This window comes from Pristis pectinata, chromosome 27 (assembly GCF_009764475.1).
Source record: "Pristis pectinata isolate sPriPec2 chromosome 27, sPriPec2.1.pri, whole genome shotgun sequence".
Taxonomy (NCBI): Eukaryota; Metazoa; Chordata; class Chondrichthyes; order Rhinopristiformes; family Pristidae; genus Pristis; species Pristis pectinata.
Window position 1 is genome coordinate 17,359,845 of NC_067431.1, and position 10,939 is coordinate 17,370,783.

The 10,939-nt window shown below is 37.9% G+C and overlaps 1 protein-coding gene across 1 annotated transcript in view; it reads left to right on the forward strand.

The window, feature by feature from the left end:
- The window catches only part of LOC127583586 (C-X-C chemokine receptor type 5), a 38,561-nt gene extending 27,943 nt beyond the window's left edge, over window positions 1-10,618 (forward strand). Inside the window, exon 2 of the mRNA XM_052039708.1 lies at window positions 9,560-10,618. Within this exon, the coding sequence (XP_051895668.1) occupies window positions 9,596-10,618 (1,023 nt within the window). The 5' untranslated portion in view covers window positions 9,560-9,595. The remainder of the gene's footprint in view (window positions 1-9,559) is intronic.
- The last annotated feature ends 321 nt before the right edge of the window (window positions 10,619-10,939 follow it).

The following is a 10,939-nucleotide window of genomic DNA, read 5'->3' on the forward strand; positions in this document are numbered from 1 at the left end:
TTCTTTCATTCTAAGGTAGCATTGTTACATTTGCAATTGTCCAGTCAGCTGGGACCTTCCCAGAATCTAGGGAAATTGTGGAAGATCACACCCAATGCATCTATCTCAGCAAATAATTTTGTTTTAGAATCATAGGATACAGGCCATCTTGCTTGTAATGTGGTGACCAGAACTGTACACAGTTATCAAGCAATGGCCTTAATAGCTTGCACACTGTTCTAGTATAATCTCTCTGGCCATATATGCTATGCCTCGCATAATAAAGGAAAGCCTCCTGTATGTCCTTTTAACCAACATTGATCTGTCCTGCCACCTTTAAGATTTCCTGACATACACTCCATAATCCCTCCTTTCCTCCACGTCACTCAATATCCTCCCACTTATTGACATTACGAGGTACCCCCCCTAAATGCATTATTTAATGCTTATCTGGATTAAGTTTCATTTGTCCATCTTCTAAAGCTTTCCTCCTCGCAGTTTACCACACGCTCAATGCTGAAAATCTTTTTATCATGCTCCCTGTATTACTTAAATCAAAATCATGAATATATATTACAAAAAACAAGTGACTGTGTACTGTCTTCCAGACATAAAACACTCCTTAACCATTATACTTTGCTTCCTGCCACTCAATGGAATTTATCTTTATTGAGAATAATTAAATATTTCTTTAAATATTTTCCACTGTATATCTACTGTCATATCTTTCAATCTAATTTCCCAAATCATTTTAAGCCATTTTTCTTTCCTACCAATGCAATTGCCTTTATCTAAGTTTAGGACCCTAGTTTTAGACATCAGTTGATGATTCTCAAACTGAATATGAAATTCTGTCATGTTTTAATCACTCTTTGCCAAAAGATCTTTTGTATTGTTATGAGATCACTAATTAATCCTGTCTCATTGCTCATATCAGTTATAAAAAAAAAGGCCTGTTCCCTTGTGGGTTCCAAAACCTGGAATTGAACATGATTATTCCAGATGCCTTAACTATAATGGTATTTAGTTTCTTGATTCTGGAATTGTTCATTAAATTGGAAAACTGAGCAAGTTGCTACACTGTTTAAGAAAAGTGAAAGAGGTAAACCAGGGAATTATAGACCAGTTAGCCTAACATCTGCAACTGGGGAATTACTATAAGGCATAATTAAGGTGACTGAAAATTCTCAGTTGATCAGAGGGAGCCAACATAGGTTTTTTAAAAGTAGATTATGCTTGCTGAACCTGATTGAATTTTTACATTTCAAATTAATAAAGGTAACTAAAGGGAAGGTTGGATATTTGGATCTTTGGGTGTTATCTCTTTGGACTTCCAGAAGTTATTTGATGAAGTCCCTCACAACAGACTGTTAGCTAAAGGCAAAACTTATGGAACTCAACATAATGTTTTGGGCCTGTTCATGTTGGTAGCAGCCAGCCGTGTGGAGTGACCAGGCACAATGCCGGCTTGCCCGCACTTACCTGTTCTGCATGTGGAAGGCCAAACAATCTGATACTTCGTACCTGAGAGGTATTGTAGAACCTGTACTGCTAAGGCTCAAAGACGGAAAGAGTTCGCATGGACTCCGGTGTTTACCTTTAGAGCAAAGCTTATTTATTACAAGCTGACATCAACAGGGCTGTCACTTGTCCTGGAAAGAATGCTCCCCAATCTAAAGTTTAGAGTATTCTTATACTAGTTCTTCTTTCTATCATGCATACTCTGTGAATGCATAGAGCAAGATAATTGTTTTACAGCGTCAACCTTCAGTGCCCGGCGGAATACATCAGCAAGGGGCAGTTCTGCCTTTACCTTGTGTATACAATGATGAGCTGCCCGGAGTTATGGGATGGTTGTCATGCGGTATCTAGGCATGAGGTCACTATTGGTCACTTGAACCAGCAACGTAGTTAGGGTTGGTCAAAGCCAGTATTGTTTGTAGCCATCCCATTATCTCCCCTACTACACTCCCCACCATTACTTTGAACCATTTGCTAAACAACCCTGATAGAGAGGTAATTAAAAATTATTCAAATAAATGTAACTAATTAAAACTTAAATACAAAAATAAAGCTAACCAAATAAATCTAATCAAAACCCACAAATGATTAAAATAAAAATATTAAATTCAAACAAATTCTCCATTCAAATAAGAAGCTCAAATCATAACTGGCATAAAGATGAGAGGCCAGGTTCAAATTGCATCTGGCTCCTCTCTGCACATCACTGCACCTCCACTGGGGTCCATGGTGTGTCTATTGGTGGAGCAGGAGGGGCCAGCGCATGCTGAGGTTTGGAATTAGCTGAGCCATGAATGGTGATTTTGGTGAACCACTGACGGTCAATGAGGTCAGTTTAGCCCAATGATCAGACTGTGAAGTTGACAGAATGGTGGGAGATAGAGAGTACAGATAATGGGTAGGCAACAAACAATCTGCTGAAGGAACTCAGCGGGTCGAGCAGCACCTGTGGGAGGAAAGGAATTGTTGACATTGAGTCAAAACCCTGCATCAGGATCTCATTCAAGGGATGAGGGTCTTGATGCTGGGTTTTGACCCAAAAAAGTATTTCTTTTGGGAGTCTGGTGTTGGGTATGTGAACAATATGGCCTGTCCAACAGAGTTGACTGAGTGTAGCTATAGGGTCAGTGCAAGGGATGTTGGCCAAGGAGAGGACATTGGCATTGGTTCACTAATCCTTCCAGTGAATTTGGAAAGATTTTATGGAGACAGCATTTGTAGTGTCTATCCAGAGCCTTCAGCCCTGCATGATTGTCAAGCCCTGCATCATACTCAAGCAGATCCCTCTGTGCTGCATGCCCCTTATTTAATGTTCTCACCAGTGAACCAAATGTTCCTCCTCAACCATTCCCTATGGAAAACATTTCATGGAGCAATGTTGAATTCCTGTTAAGACATTCCTTTTGTAATCACTAATTTCTATATATTGAGGTTTGCTTAGAGTTTATATTAGACATTATGGTTAAGGCTATGTTAGTGTGAAATCTTCAAAACACAGTGGCTCAAATTGTTCAAACTTGGCCTTTTAGTGACTCACAACGAAAACTAGCAGAATGCCAAAGCAACTCAGCATGATGGTGGTTTAGGAAACAAATAGCAAGAGCTAAGAAAAATACAACAATGTCAAAATAGAAACTCTATAATAGCAGGTTCAGCTCATTTCATTTAGAATCTAGAACACTTCTTTTCAGTCCTTTGGGACAATAGTGAGGCTTCCGTTCTCTCTGAGAGGCATAGTAGACATCAGATAACAACACAATTTGTGTACGTCGCCGTGTGAAGTCTGAAACACAACAGCTGTTGGCTCCAGCATTGCCGGAGTTAGTTTCAACAAACCCCTGGCATCCTTTCCTCAGATTGTGCCCAGAGCAGGTGAGAGACTAGGAATGCAGTGGCACAGAACTCACCTCCTAACTCCCAAAGGCTGTCCATCATCTGTAAGGCTCAAGTCAGGATTGTGATGGAATACTCCCCACTCGTCTGGATGAGTGCTGCTTCAACAACTCTCAAGAAGCTTGACACCATAGCAGCCCGCTTGAGAGGCACCCATCCACAACCATTCACTCACTCCACCACCGAAGCACAGTAGCAGCAGTTTGTACCATCTACAGGATGCACTGCAGCAGTTCTCCAAGACAGCACCTTCCAAACTCACCACCTCCACCAGTTAGAAGGACAACGACAGCAAATGATGGAAGTTGCCCTCCAAGCTTCACGCCATCCTGACTTGGAAATATATTGCTGTTCCTTCACTGTCGCTGGGTCAAAATCTTGGAACTCCCTCCCCAACAGCATTGTGGGTATACCTGCACCTCAAGAACTGCAGCCATTTAAGAAGGCAGTTCACCACCACCTTCTCATGGGCAATTATGGATGGGCAATTAAATGTTGGTTCAGCCCGCAAAGCCTACATACCTTGAATCATTAAAAAAGGTAAATTTCCTGTCTTTCCACCCTGCACAAATTTTTGATGCCATCTTCTTCTATGAGTATAGAAGATTAAAGGAGTAATCTAATTAAAATGCTTAAGCCAAGAAATTCATAAAGAGAAATTATTTTGTCTTCTAACGTCAGTCTAGAACTAGGGAAGCTTAAAATTGAAGGTAAGCCATTCAGGTTTCTTCCTGGAAAAATTTCTTCACATAAAGGACAGTCAAAATCTGAAACTGTCTTCCCTAACCCCAAAAGCTATTAAGGGTGTAAATCAATTTAAAATTTATAAACTGACATTGATAGATTTTTGTTGTGAAGTCTGTTAAAAATTATAGCGTTAAGGTTGGTAAATGAAGTCAAAATACAGACCACCATAATCTTTTTCTTTTTCAATCTTTTTATAAAATTTCAAATTAAATTTCAGATTAATATACATAACATTAGTGATTATACACATGGTGTAAAGAGATCGGGATAACAATAATAACAGTTGACATATACATTCACAGGGAGTAAAATGTATAATCCGAACCTCCTGGTCTCTTACTAAGTGAGCATGATACAAAAGAATTTGAAAAGAAACTTAATTATATGAAAAGAGAACCCCCAAATTGAAAAAAATAATGAACAAAAGCAAACCAAAAACTTCAAAGAAAAAGCCGGACTGTTATTTCTTCAGATAAGAAAAAACATTATTATGTCGTTAGCTCCACTCCTCTATATTCAAGGGTTATTGAAAGGGATCCGAAAAAGGTCTGCTTATAACATATGGAAATACTGAATAAATGGACTCCAAACTTCCTCAAATTTAAGTGAAGGATCAACAGTACCACTCCTAATTTTTTATAAGTTTAAACATGTTATAGTTTGAGAAAACCATTGAAATGTGGTAGGAGGTATAGGATCCTTTCATTTAAATAGAATGGATCTCTTGGCCATTAATGTAACAAATGCAATCATACGACAAGCTGAAGCAGATATATGGCTAGAATCCATCATTGGTAACCCAAACATTGCAGTAATAGGATGAGGTTGTAAATCAATATTCAATACAGTTGAAATAATATTAAAAATGTCTTTCCAATATTTTTCCAAAAGAGGGCAGGACCAAAACATATGTGTCAGGGAAGCCACCTCTGAATTACATCTGTCACATATAGGATTTATATGGTGATAAAGACAGGCTAACTTGTTCTTGGACATATGGGTCCTGTGAACCACCTTAAACTGTATCAAAGAGTGTCTGGCACACATTGAAGATGTATTAACTATTTGGAGAATTTTCTACCATGTCTCTATAGGTAAAAGTATCTGGAGTTCTCTCTCCCATTCATTCTTAATTTTATCAAGTGTCTCTAGACGTATTTTCATAATCAGATCATAAATTGCTATCAAGCTCTTCTGATAAGGATTAAAACCTAAAATTTTTTCTGTAATTCCAATTTTATATGGTATCAGAAAAGTAGGTAAAATAACTTTTAAAAAATTTCTAATCTGTAAATATTGAAAAAAATGTGATTTAGGCAAATTGTATTTATTAGACAGCTGTTCAAAAGACAAAAAACGGTTATCAATGAATAGATCACAAAAGCATGTTATTCCCTTCATTTTCCATAAAGAAAAAGCTAAATCAATTCTGGGAGGTTGAAAGAAAAAATTGGATTGGATAGGACTTGATAAAGTGAATTTATTCAATCCAAAAAATTTACGAAATTAAAACCATATTCGTATTGTATGTTTAGTTATTGGGTTAATCATTTGTTTACTCAATTTAGTAAGTGCAGGAGGGAGTGAGGCTCCTAAAATAGAAGCTAATGAAAATCCTTGCACAGACTCATAGTCAAGATACACCCATCGGGGATATTGAATTACATCTAAATCTTGTGTCCAAAAAATTAAATATCTAATATTAATTGCCCAATAGTAAAATCTAAAGTTAGGCAAAGCCATACCGCCATCCTTTTTTAATTTTTATAAATATTTCTTACTTAACCTTGGGTTTTTATTCTGCCATACCGGCGCTATTACAGCGCCAGCAATTGGGGTTTGTTTCCCGTCGCTGTCTGTAAGGAGTTTGTACGTTCTCCCGTGTCTGCGTGGGTTTCCTCCAGGTGCTCCGGTTTCCTCCCACACTGCAGAGACGTACGGGTAGGTTAATTTGGGTTTAAAATGGGCAGCATGGACTTGTTGGGCCGGAAGGGCCTGTTACCACGCTGTAAATAAAATTTAATTTAAAATTTAATTGATAGTATCAAAAAAGGATTTTGAGATGAAGGTTGGAACTGCCTGCAATAAATACAAAAATTTTGGTATAATATTCATCTTAACTGCATTAATTCGACCAATCAATGATAGAGACAATGGGGACCATTTAGTAAACTATTGTTTAACATGATCAGTTAAGGGTAAAAAGTTAACTTTGAATAAGTCCTTATGCATCTTGGTAATTTTAACACCCAAATAAGTAAAATAATCAGTCACTAATCTAAATGGTAATTGCCTATAAATTGGGACTTGCATATTTAATGAGAAAAACTCACTCTTATTAAGATTTAATCTATAACCAGAGAAAACACTAAACTGAGCAAGCAGTGATAATGCTGCAGGGATGGATTTCTCGGCGTTAGAGATATAAGGTAACAGGTCATCTGCATATAGTGATATCTTATGGGTCCCCTTTCCACAAGTGATGCCAAATATGTTAGAAGAGTCCCGAAAGGCAATTGCCAGGGGTTCCAAGGCAATATCAAATAATAAAGGACTTAAAGGGCAACCCTGTCTAGTGCCTTGAAAAAAGCCTGAAAAAGGGGGAATCTCTGATTATTAGTAAGTAGTGAATGGTGTATGGTATATCAATTTAATCGCGGATATAAAATTTGGGCTAAAATTAAATTTCTCAAGCGTGTTGAATAAATATTCCAATTCGACTCTATCAAATGCCTTCTCGGCATCTAGCGAGATAACACATACTGGAATTGTAGATGAAGGGGTATATACAATATTCATTAACCTCCTAATATTAAAATGCAAATAGCGATTTTTAATAAATCCTGTCTGGTCATCAGAAATAATTTGTGGAAGTACCTTTTCCAGTCTAGAAGCTAATATTTTGGAAAAGATTTTGGAGTCCACATTCAATAAAGAAATAGGTCTGTAAGATGCACATTCAGTAGGATCTTTATCCTGTTTAAGAATTAAAGAGATAGTTGCTTCATAAAAGGATTGTGGTAATTTACCTGCTAATAGGGCATCTTTAAAGATTTTATCTAACCAGGGAGAGAGAAGATCAGAAAAGGATTTTAAAAATTCAACTTTTTAACACATCGGGACCAGGGTATATATGTATTTTACCCATCGGGACCAGATGTATACCCATTGGGACCAGGTGTTTTACCCGAGTTCATTGAAGAGATTGCTTTCTTTATTTCTTCCTCCGAAATGGGTGCATCTAATATTAAACATTCATTAAGTGATAATTTCGGAATCTTCAAATTTCTTAAAAATTCATGCATTGATGTAGAATCCTCAGGAAATTCTGATTGATATAAAGAAGTATAAAATTCTTGAAAAGATTTATTAATTTGCGCATGATCCAGCATGTCATTACCTACTCATTTACGAACTTTAATAATCTGATGTTTAGTCAAAGCAGCTTTCAGTTGTTTGGCCAATAATTTACCAGACTTATCACCATGTATATAAAACTGACTCCTAGTTTTAAGTAGTTGATTTTCAATTGGAGATGTTAATAATAAACTGTGTTGCAATTGAAAACATAATCTAATTGAATGGTCATACTGTCTTGAATCTTGACTGGCTTCCATCTATTAGGATATTCCTAGAGTCACACATAGGTGCTTACTCTATACTGACCTGAAATAGTGAAGCTCATCCACAAATTATAGCTTAAAGCTGAAGACATAATTACTTTTAACAAGATCAGAAATGTCTTACAAGTTGGCGCTCTTGCATGAACCATAGAAGGTCATAAAGAACTCAGGGTCATAGAGCATGGAAACAGGACCTTTGGCTCACCAAATCCATGCCAACTGTCAAAACCCCACTTAAGATGACCTAATGTTAATCATAGTTTATTCTCCCCATATTCCCATCAACTGCACCTGGATCCTACCATGCTCCTACACACTAGGGGCAATTTGTAGTCGCCAATACATCTACTGTTATGCACACCTTTGATATGTGGGAGGAAACTGGAGAATCCAGAGGAAGCCCTGCGGTCACAGGGAGAATGTACAAACTCGCACAGTCAGCATCCATGGCCAGGATTGAACCCGGCTCACTGGAGTTGTGAGGAAGCAGCTCTACTAGCTGCACCGCTGTGCTGCCCATCATAAAATTTGGACAGGGTGTGAAACTTGGCAAAGTCATAGATAGTGATTAGGATATTTACTATGGGCGTCAGGGTAACACAAACAAGATGCAGAAACTCATTGGAAGGATCTTGCCATAGAATAGAATGAGGGCTATTATGAGAGGTTGATTAAGGAAACATAGCTTATTATAAATTTGCAAAACATTTTGAGATTTGTAGATGAAAAGGAAAATCTTGATGTCCATACATTCAAATCCATAAAGATGCCCAGCAAGTTCAAAATGTGATTTTTAAAAAAAAACATCATTTTCCAGTACTTGTAATTAGAGAAACAGACTATATAAACAAAGTGGTCATGCTGGACCTTAATAATGAATAATTAGGCATAAATCGGGAGTATTGTGGAAAATTCTGAGCACCAGGAAGGATGTAAAGGCAGAGAGCATTTACCTGGACATTACCAAGGACGAAGAACTAAAGTTTTGAGGAGAACTTGGAAAAGTTCTCCTGGGAACAGGAAAGGTTAAAACATCACTTAATAGATGTTTTCATAATGATGACTGGTTTCTCTCTACTCTGATATAGAGGGAAGACTAATGTATTGTTTTCACTCGAGATTTGTTGGAATCTGGACTCAGAAAACATTGCAAGATAATTCTGTAAATAATTTCAAAAAGGAGTTCTTGAGCAAAATAAATTTACAGGATTTCAGTTAAAGATGGGACTAACCATGAGTGCACTTACAAAAAGCAAGCACTTACAAAAAGCGAACACTTAGGGGACAGATCGAAAGTTTCTTCTATAGGCACAATTATTCTACGGCTGTAAGAAACTTTTTTAGTGACATGGAGACTGGTATTCAGATGATACACCAAGCTCTTGGTTTGTGGGAGCCTTGACCGTTCTTTCACCCAACCGCCGCACAGTTTCAGATTTGAGCAGGATGATTGTATTTTGGAGTCCTGGCTGAGTTCCTCCTTCCTCACTCCAGGATTCATAAGAGCCATTTGTCCTGTTCTTTCCCCAGAATAGGACCTCACACACCAATAGGTCTGAGGTATTATCTAAAATGAAAACATTAAAAACTTGGAAGTAGTTGACAGATCAGGCAGTCTGTACAAAGGGAAAAAGAGAATTAACATTCTCATCAGAACTACTCATTAAATAATCATATTGAGGAAAAAGAGAATGAGGCAATATTTGTGTGATGATTTATTTGACATTCAGATTAATAAGCCAAATATTTCCAGAACCATTTTAATATTCATTGTTTGTGTCTTTTATTCCTTTTAGTTCGAGAACACCTCATTTGCCAACGATGGGATCACAATGGATTATGGAGATACTTACTGTTCAGAATTAGACGAAACCCCACAGTATTTCCATAAGATTATTGTGCCAATAGGTTATTTCTTGGTCTTCCTGTTAGGGACCATTGGAAACAGTCTGGTGTTGCTGATACTGTTGCGTTACAAGCATTCGAGATCGCCAACCGACAGTTATTTACTACACCTGGCAGTGGCTGACCTCCTCCTGGTCCTGGTCCTACCCTTCTTTGCTATTGAGAGCATTTTTGGGTGGTTGTTTGGTACAGTCCTTTGCAAAGTACTAGGTTCTATCCACAAACTCAACTTCTTCTGCAACAGCCTACTGCTGGCATGCATCAGCATTGACCGCTACATGGCGATTGTCTATGCAGTTCAGACACACAAAAATTCCAGAGCCAAGTATGTCCACCTGATCTGCTCAGCTGTTTGGGTGACAGGTTTCATTCTACAAATTCCTAATTTAATTTTCTTGCAAGTTGAGGCTATGAATAATGAAAATGAAACCAAATGCACCTACACATCAGCTGCGGCCCATGACTGGCTGCTGGCTGAACAATTTTTATACCATGGAATTGGCTTTACCTTACCACTCACAATCATGTGCTACTGCTATGCAAAGATAATCAGTACATTGTACAAGACCCAGAACTTTGGGAAACACAAAGCCATTAAAGTTGTGGTAACAGTCACTGTGATGTTTTGCATTTGTTGGGCCCCCTACAACGTGGCAAAGTTCATAAAGACTCTGCGGAACCTGGATGTGATTTCTGCAGATTGCAGTTTCTACAAGAAGCTCACGTTTACCATCGTGGTGTCGGAGAGCACCGGATTCATCCACAGCTGCCTGAACCCAGTCCTTTATGTGTTCATTGGGGTGAAGTTCAGAAAAGACATCCTGAAAGTTCTCAGAGAACTGCACTGCATCAGTCAAGCAACCTTGGAAAACTACCTTCACAAGAAACATGCTGAGAGGAGTAGGAACAGCTCTGTGTTTGACAATACCACTTCCTGGTCCACTCTTTAAATATGCCAGTAACCACAAAACAAACAAGGAAATGGGGAGGGTCTATATAAAAAAATTAGTAATGAATTTCACTATAAGTGTTATGGGGGTAAATAGAGAGAGCGTCAGAATAAGTAAGTCACTTATCTTTGGCAAGTAGATGCCTAAATGGGATAGAAGCCTAAATGGTTATAAAAATCAATAAAGGGCAAGTTAACAAAGTCATCAAAAGCACAAAATGATGCTCAGGGAATTGGAAATAGAAAGCCTGGGAAGTTATTTTCAAAATTTATGTAAAACCTTGATTTGACCACACTTGGACCATGCACAACTATTGCCATC